Genomic DNA, 13,709 nt, shown 5'->3' with positions numbered 1-13,709 from the left:
CTTCAGAGTGATTTGTGGGGGATGTCGCAGATACTCCATGTACTAGCAGCATTAGCCAGACATACTTGTGACGTTATTTTGCTGTGACTTATTATTGGGCAGCAGCATAAAATCTTCACAGATTGAATTCTTGGAATTTATTTGCATATTTAAACCTTGAGCTTTGCTGTTTTACCAATATTGCTAATTTAGAAATGGAATTCCTTGTGTTGAGTTCTAGTAGTGCGATGGCAATACTCATCTGTTTGCAATTGCAATATGTATACTTTAGTGTTTCCATGACAGGCTGGATGTATAAATAGCTGTCTTTGTCCTGCTTAGGTACAGCAGCAAAGGCAACTTTACTGTTGCAGTTCGTGGTGTGACGAGAAATGAAAGCCACTACCCCCATTTTTCACAGTGTCTCTTGTCTTTCGTCTCTGAGTCTGTCTCACTCGTACTTGCTTCTGTCCTTCACGGCGCTGTATTTTGCTGCAGTGGTGCTCAAGCCTTTTTTTCTTCTGCAGTCACTTAGTTTTCCTTACCGAACTGCAGTGTGCGTATCCTCATTTAAACAGTTCCTTTGTGATTAATTTAAATTAAAACTGAAAACAAGAGGCTTGTGCCTGTTCATCTTGCAGAACCTGAATGATATAAAGTACATTATTCCTCTTGACTGGTCCCTGTGTTGCGTGTGTCATCCTTCAGAGACAGCTCAGCAGCACAACAAACACCAACCCGACATTTATTAGGTCATTTCGGAGAGTCTGATACATGAGGTTCTTCTAAAAGCCTGCGTGAAACAATGTAAAGGAGCATGTTCAGCTCCTGACGGGGGAAATATCTGGCTCTTGCGTAAGAACAAGCTCTGGAGGTTGCCTAAAGCATCCTTACTGTTCCTTTATTTTTCTGCTTTCTAATGCACACCATTCTCTATGTGACTTTCTATCATTTTCTCTTTGTCTACTATTTTGTTTGACTTTCTTCTGTTTTCCCCAGGCAATCCTTTCAATCTTCAATTTAGTCGTCTTGGTCTCAGAGTATAGTCCAATCTTTAAGGTTTTAACATTAAGATTAACCACTCAATGTTGGCATATCCTTAGTAGCAGCTTTGCTTTTACTTTTTTTTGGACTGAGTTGATATTTATTGAAAAGGGTTTATGAGCTTTTAAATTTTAAAACATGAAGAGGGTAAGATCAGTGAATAAATAAAGCCTCTGTAATTCTACATCGAGTACGGATTTTCACCTCTTGCCACGTTTTTCCGACATGGAACGCTCTGAACGGAACTAACAACCAGATTCATCTGCCTGAGTGAAATACATGTGTATTGATCTGCCTAAGTGAAATATGCTTGTATTGTTAAAGTGCAGTGCTATAGATCTGGCTTTGACAGGGAGATGGATGAACCATTTTAGTGGTAAAACATTTTTTAATGTTGAGAAACCATCTTGTCTACAAACAATAAAGCGATTTGTAGTAACAAATGGAAAATATTTTTCTTGCTGGAGATTACACCATTTGTTTTCATTTTCCATGACATGTTTTGCTCATTATGCTGCAGGAAGCAAATCCAAAGTTTTATAAAGAACAACTCGTGATGGCAAAATAGGGAATTGAGCTGGGGGCTTGCTGTCATAACAACAGAGAGCGTCGGGCCCGGGGGAGCTGAGGAGTTGCTGCAAGTTTCGAGTTTGGGAAGGAGCCGGGGGCCGGGGGGTGCTGCTCACCCCACCCGCGTTAGTGGGATTTACTGTATCGCTTGTCTAACTCCTGGAAAGCCATGAGGACTGTACTGTGGTGTCGTCTCAATGCTGTAGAATGCTTTTTGTGTGTCTGGACATAATTTTTAAATAAATGACAGCGTCACAGGAGGGTGAGAAATGGACTTCATTTGGAGCTCGGGGCTCACGTTGAGCACTGGGTGTGCTGCCTGTGTTCCCGGGGGCGTGTGTGTGTGGTGGGCTTTTTCTTTGTTTGCTTGGGGGCTTAGGGTGGTTTTGTTTGGGTTTTGGTTAATTGATGAGCAGCACAGACCTCTGAAGAGAGGGCTGATAGGTAATCTTGGTTTCACTTTTAAATACTTTCCAGCATGCCATTGCTTTGCTTGGAGGGAAGGGGTGCAAATTGAAATGTGGTTTGCTGTTAGTGAATGGTGGTAGCCGAGGTAATGTTTGAGACACGAGTATAAGGCATGTGTCTGCCCTCAGCTTGGAAAAAAGGGAAGGGAAAGTATAGACTTACCAAAACGTGCAGCTGACTTTGCAGCAGTGACACATGGTGGGAAAACTTGGTTAGTGGTGGAAGGGGTTTTTGGGGTTTCATTTGTTGGTTTTTTTCCAAGTTTGACATTTTATGTAAGTACAGTAACCTCGGTTTAAGGTGTAGGTGAGCTTTGTATTAAGGCTGGTGTGGGTCTGTGCCCCATTTCATTCTCGGGCCTTTTGAGGTGGTCTCTTCAGCAGCTGGTCTCAGCAGGCTTCAGAGGCTCCTGTCAGAATCACTCCTACGGCAGGTTTATACATTTCGTAACCTGTTGCTGATGTAATTTAAAAGGAGCAGTTGTCTGTTCCAGCTTTTGTTCCCGCTGTTGTGATACACCAGCATATGCCTGCTACTGGCCGCCATCTAGGTTGGGTTTTGAAGACAAAGACTGAGTCTTTTTCCCTAAAGGCCTGAGTGTTCTGCTGTAGTACATAACTTAAATTTATCAAGGTCGCTGAACCCTATTTAATGCGCTTTCAGGGAAGATGACAAGGTACCAAAGATTGGTTTGTACCCTTCTGTCAGAAGGATGAAGCAGTAATACAAGAGCTCAGTTATTTGTGTGCTGAAGAAGCCACGGTTATCTAGTGATATGACAGATTCGCTAATGATACCTGACAGAAGTATTGCAAAGGAGTAATTGTAAAAAACCTCTGTTCTGTCATGCAGTGTTTTTAAAAAGGAAATATTTTCTTTTTATAATATCAAGAATGCAGATTCCCATGTGACAAAATATTGAGTTCAGGTGCCTAGCCAGTAGGTGTAAATTGAATAGAAAGTATTATCACTATATTTTGAAGCAGTTTCCTGTCTATAGAGACTTTTAATTTTGGTAACAGAGTTTATATTTTAATACTTCTTACTGATTTCCAAACAATTCCAGAATGTTGTTGCTGTCTTGCTTGGGAGATACTGAGGTTGGATGGTTGTTGCTTAGCTGTGCTTAAAATCGCTGTGCCAATTTACAGCAGCAGAGAGTCAGAGAGTCTTTGGTAGCATAGAATGGCTTTTCCGTTCAGGTCGTTGCATTTAAAACAACCCAACTCCTGCTGCTGCTTTCTTTTTTTGAAACATTTATAGCAGTGAAATGCCATTCTTGTTGTGAGATGCTTCTTTAATTTTTACAAGTTATTCTTGTTTGTTGTTTTTTAAGGAAAAGTCATCAACAAAGACTTGCGCCACTACTTGAGCCTTCAGTTCCAGAAGGGCTCGATAGACCATAAACTCCAGCAAGTGATCAGAGACAATCTCTACTTGAGAACCATCCCTTGTAAGTATGTAAAGATCAGCCTCATTTGATCTGTTCCTGCTAACCGTCACATAATTTGAGAGCTTTAAATGCCATCTCTCTCAATTTGGTTTATAGTTTTACCTTGCAGCAGGAACTTCTGTAAATGGCTTTGCTAGAACAGTTTAATATCTTAAGTTGCCATGAAAAGGTACGGCCCATGTGGACTGACAAAACAACAAAAACTTCAGAATTCGAAGCTCAGAGTGTTTCAGTAATATCTGTGTTTTACTCTTCGGAAGTTTGTCAGTTGTTGTTGTTGTTAGAATAACCACAGCTGCCATGGGAAATAAGTCTTCCTCAGCATGATCAAGCAGTGCAAACACGTCCGGATTTTAGTCAATGTATTGTTTTTGCACAAAGAGGAAACTGAGACCTCGAGAGGGTCACATGCATTAGGCAGAGTAGCACAGCTGGAAGGAGAGTTGCAGGAGGGATTATATGCAGAAAGGGTTGCAGTGACAGAAGGTACAGGGAAACTGTTGTTCGCTCATCCTGAGAAGACAGTACAAGGAGGTGGCAGGAGGGAGAGTGAATCTGTCGCCCAAGAGGAGGAGGAAGGAACAGCGCATGGACAAACTTTAGTGTCACAGCAAGAATTAATTAGTGAGAGAATCTGGATGGACCTGTCTCATCAGTTATGCCAGCCCTTCTGCTCTGAGCATCTGCTAGCATCTCTCGGTCCAACCGACACAGGTGTTAACTCGCCTTTAGCAGGTGCCTAGAGGTGGCTGCTCCTGTGAGTGGGCGTTTATAGAAAGCACCGTTCAAGGTACAGGACGCTCTCGCAGCTGCCAAATACCCTGTCGTTGCTTCTCACCCTTCTGTGTCATTTCATTTCTTAATTATCACAAGATCATCTTTTACCTTGTCTCAAAGGTTCACTGATTAAAAAGGCTCGTCACCGACTGTATTTAAATATTCATTGCACTAAAAACTTCTAAGTTTGTCAGCTAACATTTTTGTAACTACAGGAATTCCATTCTCAATTTAGCATCATCATTACACTGAGCGTGCCCAAGAACTTGTGACTTTCTTAAAAGATAAAAATGGTGAAATGCAGTTTATTTACTAGCAGCTCTTGTTCATGCTGCTGCCTGAAAAAAATTGACATACGCCTTTAAAATGCTGTTAGGTTATAGGCAGTAATGAATCAGTGGAGTCCTTTCCAGGAGAGCTTTAATTAAGCTATTATACCTATGGGAGGCCCGTATTTATAAACATGACACTTTGAGAACTTCTGCATTAACACAGCAATTTACCAATTACTTTGGAAAAGCTTACCTACAGCCCGGGTCTGGATTATAGCTGAATTACACTCTGAATTGTAGGGTTAAAAAATAGTTTCTGTGCCCAGTTATGGATTTGGTGGCCCAAAAATTAAATGTGCTTAGTCACGCTGACCTCATTGCAAATTGGTGAGTTGGTACCGGTGGAAACAGTGGAGAGGTGCAGCACCCTTACAGCTGTGTTAAAATACCATGGCTGTTAAACAGCTCCCCAGAATCCCAGACTGCGATTGCCTGGTCCAGGCATCGTCAGCTTCCGCAGAAGTTGTTTTCGGTTCGCTGAGCATAAGAAGGAATTCTCTCTAATTACCACCTCACCCAGCTTTTTTCTCCTCCTTCCTCAATACCAGAACTGTCATTCCTACGTAATTTATTGGCCTAGTTTTTATACATTATTGTTCACTTACTCGCCAGTGTTCTAACTCTTATCTTACTGGAGTGACATCATGGTTGTATAAAGATTCAAAAATATATTGTTTTTACTGAATTGTACAGCAGGCAGCATTTGGTAAAGAGGCAGCACTTAAGTATCTTACAAGAGTGTTTTCTCTGTCTTTTCAGGCACTACAAGGGCTCCCAGAGATGGGGAGGTCCCTGGGGTAGACTATAATTTCATTCCTGTTGAGCAGTTTAAAGCACTGGAAGAAAGTGGAGCCTTGCTAGAAAGCGGAACATATGATGGTATGTTGATGACGTTTAACGGAATGGGAATAAGGACCCAGTACTCACGTCCAGTATCTTGGTCTAAGTGTAGCTCCTTGTACCCAGGAGGTGCCACTTTTCCTGCCCGTTGACGGTCATTACACTAGTAGAGCGGCAATAGTAAGTCTGGTTTTGGACTACCTGTGAAGAGGAGTAGTGGTCTTGTTTTAAAGCGCTCTACTAAGTCACAGTTAATCCTTTCAACCAGTCTTAATGCCATCTGATTGTTTTCCCTGTTACGTTTTGGAGGAAGCATTCTGAAAATGTTTGTCTCTGCTTGGTACAATTTTGTTTTAACAGAATTCAGTCAATTTTGTTTAAAACTTTGAGAACAGAGCTATGTTCTTCTCAGAGGCACACACCAAAAGGACAAAAGGCAAGGGAAATTCTGATACAGCAGGGAAAAAAAAAAAGTATTTTGCAATGACAAATTGAACAGCGCTAGACCAGATTGTCCAAATCTGTAGCGAAGTTGGTTTTGTTAAATGCAATGGGGAAAAACATTGTAATGAAGGTAGTGAAGTATCAGGAACTGGTTATCCAGAGGAGTCATGGAGCTGCCACCGTGTGATGGGCTTTTGCTTTGCTTTGGTTTGTTTTGTTGTAAAGGGTTCGATGGCAGTCAGAGATAACTTTAAGGTTCCTCACATCCCTGTACTCCGGGGTGGGGGGGATGGACCGAAACCCACCTTTGTTTAAAGTGGGAGGGAGGAGAGACCAGTTTGACTGGCACAGCCCTGGGATGTCTTGCTCTCCTGTGGAGCGTGCCTGGTTGCAGATGGGTTTCAAATAATGATTGCCTGGTTTCTGCTGCTTTTTACTGTTGAATGACTTACCTCTTGACACGGTGAACAGAACAAATTGCAAACATCTCATGTTGCTTTTTGTATCTAAGTTTATAAAACCTGAAATATGATCTGGCTAGATTTTTTTTCAAATATATAGTTGTACTTGAAGTCAACCAAATTACAGCCAAATTTTCAGAAATGCTCAGCATGTGCAGCTTTCATTGATACTCAATAGAATTCACCAGATCATAAACCTGCCTGATTTTTACATATGTTTAGCATATATTTGATTCAGGCAACTTTAAGCATATGTCTAGAGGACTGCTTTGGTAGGTGGTGGTTTTACTGGCACCTGAATGAATTTGATTCCCTGCCCCCCCCCAAAAAAAGAAGAAAACAAAAAGAAAATGTCCACAATAGAAAATTCTGTGAAAGGCTCCGTACCTCTTTGTTTTATGTGTCTTGTGCTGTCTGTTAACATCGTCCTGTCTGTGGAAATCTCCTAAGCAAATTTAGACTAAACTAGCACTTCTTTCTTTTTGTCTTAGCTCCCCTTTATCTGGCTGTCACTGCTTTGAGCCTCGCCCTCACTGATATTTTCAGAAGAGTTTCTTATTTATTTTTTTTACGTGGTCAAAACCATATTCAGCCACCATTCAGCAGGAATTCTGGGAAGCTCTCTTGCTGTGTGCTCAATTCCCTAATAAAAATCATATGAGCAGTCAGGAGAGAGGTCAATTGCCGAAATTCTTTTCCAGAAAACAACAGATGATTCCTAGTCTTTGTGTTCTAGATTAAGATATTGAAGTAAAAATCTGTTCATTTTTCTCAAGTACAAATCATTTTTAGATGAAGCTATATTGCAGCTTTGTTTAGCAAGTGTATTGTCAGTAGAAAATTGTAGGACTGTAGTTTTAAAATCAATTATTTGTAACTGGTTTTATGTAAATAGATACTTTATGTTTCTGCACAAAATTAATTTGCTTTTTGACTTTAGTGTGTTTCTGTTGCTGCATATTACTCTGTTAATCACTTAATCAGTATATAGAGTAAGAACAATTGATTTTCACTGTTTTGCTTCTCTCAGACTGTTCCCCAAGTCTCTTTATGGAGCATTAGTGAATTCCAGGCAAAGTAACAAATCCGTCTTTTTTCTTTGAAAACATGTGGCAGGATAGAAATTTTGAATTAAACCTATTGTTTTCTGATGTCCAATAGCATAATTGGGAAAAAGACCATGTAGGAATAAATAAGTTTTGACTGTTGATCATTTTTTGATAGTGCTGATGTCTTCTTTAAGAAGTTAAGTTACAGTTCAGGTCTTTCACCAAAAACATGTTACGTGGACAATAAAACATTCACTGCCAGTAATTTCAGCAAGTACCAGTGCTCTAGTGATCTTGATTTCTGTCTCCTTGTCAGGTAATTTTTATGGTACTCCAAAGCCTCCAGCGGAGCCCAGCCCCTTTCAGCCTGATCCAGTGGATCAAGTTCTTTTTGACAATGATTTTGATACCGAATCACAGAGGAAAAGAACCACGTCCGTCAGCAAAATGCAAAGGATGGAAAGTTCTCTCCCTGAAGAGGAGGAAGAGGAGGAAAAGGAAGCAGTTAATGGCAGCGGAGGGATAGGTTGGTTGACAAGGGGAGAAATTCCCTGAAGTATTATATGAATGGATAAGAAGTATACAAATAACATTCATGCTTGCTTGAACCGCTTCCTTAGTTTTGGTAAAGTTTGAAGGTGGTTTTCTATTCAAACTGGTGTTTTTACTTGGTTTTGAAATTATCTTTTAAAAAGAAACAGCTGTTCTCCCAGCCAGATGTGCAATTGCATCATAAAATGCACTGCTCAGTAGAGAACATGTAGTGCTGGGATTAGGCCAGTTACATGAGGAGGAAGGAAAAATTTATCCACTCTTCAAATAACGGAATCCTTTGCAGAGTATAATTCATACCCTGTAAATGTTATTGTTTAATTTTGAGGAGATTACTGAATTTGTATGCAGGAGGTTTTAGTGAAGTGATTGGTTTAAGGGTCAGCACTAGTTTATACTGTAAAATTTTCAGATCATTTTGGTTAAGGGAACTATCGCACAACCTGAAACTGCCTAAAGGGGAGTTTGTGGAGAGAAATAAAGCAGAGTGCCTTGAGACTGGATCAGTGTCCAGTCGGACCTTTCAAAGATTGGCAGGATGCCCTCTTTCTTTCACTGTCATGGTTACTCATCTCGAGGGGGAAGAACTGATAGCAGAGAGAAACCGTCACATTGCATTTGCAGATGATCCTCTGTGTGAGTGTTTAAGACAGACTTATATTGACCAGACCTGACCTAATCTTGCAAGCTTCGGGGCTGGCCACACCACGGCACATAGCGGCCCGGTGGCCGGGCTGGTGGTTAGATGAAGGTCACGGACATCGTCGTGTGACAGAGGATACTGAGCATAACCTTGAGCCTGAAAGGTGGAGGCTTGCATTTAAAGTTTTCTGCAGGGATTTTTGGGAGCATTTTCTTCTTGTGGCTTGCGGGAGGGTGGTGTTTGTTTTGTTGACAGTTTGGGTCTTCTCTATGTTTTATTCTGGTGCTTTGAGGAATATTAGTAGGATTTGGGGTTTTTTTTGATGGCATTACAAACACTGTTCTCTGTGTAGGAACAGCAACAAAGTGTAGTCAACTTGGATTTCTGCCAGCGCTGATTTTTCAGGGTAGGCTCAGACACATAATACAAGGTTAATTCTATTTGGCAGCGGAAGAGCAGAGTTCAGTGTTTTCATGTCAGCTTTTCAAAGTTCACAGCTGAAAAAAAAAGTGGAAAAATGCACGTCACATACAGGGACGTGTTCAACATCCACTCGTAGCCAGATTAAGAGGGTGGTTCTTTGTGAGAAACAACATAAACATCTGACAAATAGTAACACTTTCCCTGAACAACTGCAGAAAACAAAGAAAAACATTCAGATTCTCCTGACTGGATGAAACCTGTTCCCAGCTACAACCAGACAAGCAGCTCCATGGACTTCAGAAATTACTTGTCGAGGGATGAAACCCTGGAGCCGCTGCCCAAGAACTGGGAGATGGCCTACACTGACACTGGCATGATCTACTTCATTGAGTGAGTAGACCAGCACTGCGGAGGGGTTGCTGTGCCCATCAGAGGAGAGAAGTGCTGATGGGCTGCAGTCTAGGAAGCTGCCTGCTGCTCTTACACCTCTCTTCTTTGGCTCTTACTGCTTCTATTTCTCGATGAAATTTAATATATTCCTACTGTTACGTTCCTTACTGATGGTCATCTGTGTTGCATACTTGGTACAATTGCCATCGTGCAGGAAAGCCTTATGGTTCCACGTGCAAAGTCAGTTTGTTTGTAATACGAGTTTTGTATCCTACAAAATACAAAGCTGCGTGGGTATTGCTAAGTGAGGTATAACATCATATAAACCTTCACTATGTCAAATTTCTCTGAAATCTGAGAGCTTGTTTATTCTTTCTTTGCTGCTTGTGTTCATTGGCTGGGAATGCATGCCTAAAAATACAAATAGCACAGATTAAAGCCCAGGATAGGAAAGTAGCTCATATGTGCACATGTGAAACAGCCTCATTCATGAATTCTGAGGCGAAAATGAAACAGAAACCTTACTGAGAGTTAAGCAAAAGAGGAGGCTAAAAATATTTTTTCCTTTCAGGTAGAAACAGCTGCTATTCCCACATGAGCTCTCGGGGGCAGGGGAGAGTGTTTGTACCTCTAACATTTCACATCTGCCCTGGAGAGTCTTCAATGTGCTGGTACCTCTGAGCATCATTGTTGCCTTTTCTTTTCAGCATTTTATGATGTGACTGAGGCACAAATAAAGGTTATATTATCTAAAGGCTACAGTTTGCCCATGGTAGTAAATATTTAAAAGTTAAAGTAAAGCATAGTTTCTTCAGTCTGAGGGAGTTCTCTTCATTTAATGACATGTGTTCTGCTCCACAGTCATAACACCAAGACAACCACGTGGCTTGATCCGCGGCTCTGTAAGAAGGCCAAAGCTCCTGAAGATTGTGAAGATGGAGGTGAGATGTTCAGAATTCATTTGTCACCTGTGACTGATAAATGTCTGAGTTTATCACAGCTGGATACAGTCCATTACTGCTGTGGTAGAAGCTTCTTCCTGGTACTCGTGACTCTGGAGCAGGCAGTGTAGGGCTGAGTGTCCCTAGTTTGATGGCAATAGGAGTTTACATAAGACTGGGAAAGTCTGTAGTGTATTCTCCCTGGAGTAGTAGAATCTGACTGAATCATGGGTTTATCTGCATTCCTGAGAAGAGAATGAGATATTTTGTTCCAGTAACTATTATTGCTAAGGAGAAAGCTGCATACATTAGTGACGATCTCACTGGAAATTGTTGTGCGGGTGGAATATGGCAGGAGGAAAAGGTCCATGAGTATTAGAATATAGGAATAATAAAGAAGATATAGCATAATAACTACTGCTAATGATACCTACTGCATGTGACATGATATAATATTTGAATGTGTAAGTACAGGGAACAATCTGACTCCCTTCCACTCTTCATGCTCTTGCTTCAAGACTTACAGGTCAGGTTCATGATTGGCCTACAGACAATTCCTGCAACTATTCCCTACATAGTCATGCAATTTAGTCAGCTAGAAAAGAGTACCAAATAGCTCTGTCTTCGGCAAATGCCTGACGTTAAAAAAGCTGAGGCAGACTCAGAATAGCCTGTCATCTTCCTAAATTGCACAGCCTAACAACCATGTATTCATAATGAAGCCAGCTGGAGCAATGGACGCATACTGCTGCTTATTAAACATATGTGCGGCTCACCACAGGATAAAAAGAGCATGTTAAACAGAGAGATGCAGGATACCCAAATGAACAACATTTAAATGAATAGACCTACTGGGTCTTTTGTCATACCCTGTGGAGTGATGCTGGTATTAATAATTGGTAACATGCTGTCATATGCTAGGAACATTCCTGTTACCGTCAAACTTAGGGCAGCCTCAAAAAGATTACATAGCAATTTTATCCTTAAAATGTCTAGCTACCTGGCTGTATCCATTATTCTAATATTTAAATTTCCATGGTCAAGATAACTAGAACAGTAAAGCTAGAATAATTGGACCTCTGTGTTAACCGCTTATCACCTTCAGTCAGTAATGATGTGCTGCTGGGCACCATCTTACCAGATTCTGAATTTGCCATAAAAAGGAATTTTTCACATGTAACTTTCAGTAACTGTATCAAACAGGAAATTTTTTTATTTTAGACCCCTAATGTAGGGATGTTCAAGGCAGTCCAAGCCCGAGCCACTGTCAGCTAGCTTGCTGTGGCTGCTAGAGCAGTCACGCTGCAGCAGCACAGAACTGCATTTCGTCGTCTTGGCAGGCCAGGCAGTCTGTGCTGAATTTGATGCGGCCAGACCTAAACACGTGCTAGCTAGTTTTGGGGTGTCTCACTATATTGTAAACATCAGGGCAAAATAGCCTACCATGGTGGGGGCTCTCTTCTTACTTATCACATATGGCTGTTATAGTTCTGACTGAAGGTTTCTTGGGTTGACTGAAAACTGAAACATTGTCAGAATACAGTGAAATATCCTGAGGTTATAGAGAGAATAAGTAAAGGTGGCATTGCTTCTGCCAGGTGGTCTTAAATGGAAAGCACAAGAGGAATGGAGATGCGTGGTTTTACAAGCTTGGGATGTGACACTGTGAGGCATTTATAGCTCTCTTTTGTGGTGTATTTGGGGGCAGAAGCAGTGCGACCATATTCATATTGTATAGTTTAAAAAGTCAACAACTATCAAATCACATTCATAATTTATAATTAGATTAATTTTAAATAATGTATTTTTCTTCCCCTTTATAGGTTCTTCCTCTCTAAATAGGTTAGTTTGTATCTTGTCTTTAAGTTTATTATATGTTTAAAGTGGTGTGATTTTGTTGAATACAAGTCTCCTCATCTAGTGGAACAAAGAGTGAGAGTTATAGGGCTTCAGATTCCCTGGAACAGGCTGATATCCTTTCATCAGAAGGACCAGCCTCAAACAAATGAAGGGAAGAAAAAAAAGACCTATATTTTCCTCATATTTTTCATGAGTCTGTAATCTGTCCTTTCGTTCCTTCATAAGAACTCTGATATTTGCAGATAGTTTTCCACTGTAATGCAGAATTTTGGTCTTTCTGATTGCAGAACTTCCTTATGGATGGGAAAAAATAGAAGACCCTCAATACGGAACATATTATGTTGAGTAAGTGCTAATTATTAATTTGACATAGTTATAAATTGAGCAGAAAATAATGAAGCGCTTGATACGCAGTATGTATAGGTTGTAATGCAATGTAAGTATTAAACATATCCAGTAGAAACAGTTCTAGGGGCAACGAACACATGGTGCAGACTTCTGAAGCACTGGCATGTGGGAAGATCCATGGTGTGACCCTACTGACTTACTGGAGTGTATTTCTTTTGGGGAGGGAAAGCAAGTAGCAACCAAAGTAATTTATTAATGGGAATGAGCTGATGTCATTTTTCTTAGCTTTAACAAAAATGGGGTCACTTGATTTAAGAGTGGCACCTGATAACTGTAAAAGAGCAAAAATAACTTATATCTCATCACTGTCTCCAAAGAGCCAAGTAAATAACTACTAAACTGCTGCAAGAGCTCTTCTGAATCTCGTTCATGTCGGAGTAAATGGAATCTCTCTTTAACCATGGAGAAGAAAATTAGTAGAGTTGAAAATGTTAGCTTCAGAGAACAAGCTAACATGTTTTGACTTTGCAAAGCCAACACAGATATTTAAATTCTGCTCAAACTTACTGTTTTTTGCCACTCTGCTGTACTACTCCAGCATCTACTAGTGAAAAGGTGATGTCTGAGTTTGTAAACGTTATAGGTAGATGGAAGCAACACATAGGGTCAAGAGAAAGAGCAGGTTTTCTCAGTTCTAAACTATTGCAACCTTTTGAAAATTTGCAGAGTGGAATGAAGGTATACTCTACCTGATAATTACAGGAAGTACAATTGTATTGGCTCTTAAAGTAAATCAAGTTGTTGAAAGAACAAAAATGCTTTCAGTGTTGATTATGGTAGTTTATCATTCATTCCTCCAGAGCATTAATTTGAGATACTAAAAAATAATATTTGTAGATGTGTCTTTTGTGGTTGTCTTTTCTGTGAAATAGGCAGAACGCTTTCTGCTGAAATCCTGATCTACCTTTTGTATGTCTACAGTCATATTAACCAGAAAACTCAGTTTGAAAACCCAGTGTTGGAAGCCAAAAGAAAAAAACAGCTAGGACAGACTGATGTTGGTCCTTCAAAATCAGGTATCACTGAATATTGTGTTCTTTGTCACTAACATCTTTATCTGCAAGTATGCATCATA

General features: G+C 40.4%; 1 protein-coding gene across 5 annotated transcripts in view; it reads left to right on the top strand.

The window, feature by feature from the left end:
• Window positions 1–13,709, top strand: part of MAGI3 (membrane associated guanylate kinase, WW and PDZ domain containing 3) — a 74,144-nt gene that overhangs the window by 35,151 nt on the left and 25,284 nt on the right. For all 5 annotated transcript variants that reach the window (XM_050911327.1, XM_050911326.1, XM_050911325.1 and 2 more), the window contains exons 2-8: window positions 3,398–3,514; window positions 5,383–5,502; window positions 7,734–7,943; window positions 9,251–9,425; window positions 10,287–10,366; window positions 12,514–12,571; window positions 13,556–13,650. In XM_050911327.1, coding sequence (XP_050767284.1) covers window positions 3,398–3,514; window positions 5,383–5,502; window positions 7,734–7,943; window positions 9,251–9,425; window positions 10,287–10,366; window positions 12,514–12,571; window positions 13,556–13,650 — 855 coding nt within the window. The remainder of the gene's footprint in view (window positions 1–3,397; window positions 3,515–5,382; window positions 5,503–7,733; window positions 7,944–9,250; window positions 9,426–10,286; window positions 10,367–12,513; window positions 12,572–13,555; window positions 13,651–13,709) is intronic.

This window comes from Gymnogyps californianus, chromosome 27, assembly GCF_018139145.2.
Source record: "Gymnogyps californianus isolate 813 chromosome 27, ASM1813914v2, whole genome shotgun sequence".
NCBI classification, from domain to species: domain Eukaryota; kingdom Metazoa; phylum Chordata; class Aves; order Accipitriformes; family Cathartidae; genus Gymnogyps; species Gymnogyps californianus.
This window is presented reverse-complemented; position numbering and strand designations above follow the sequence as displayed.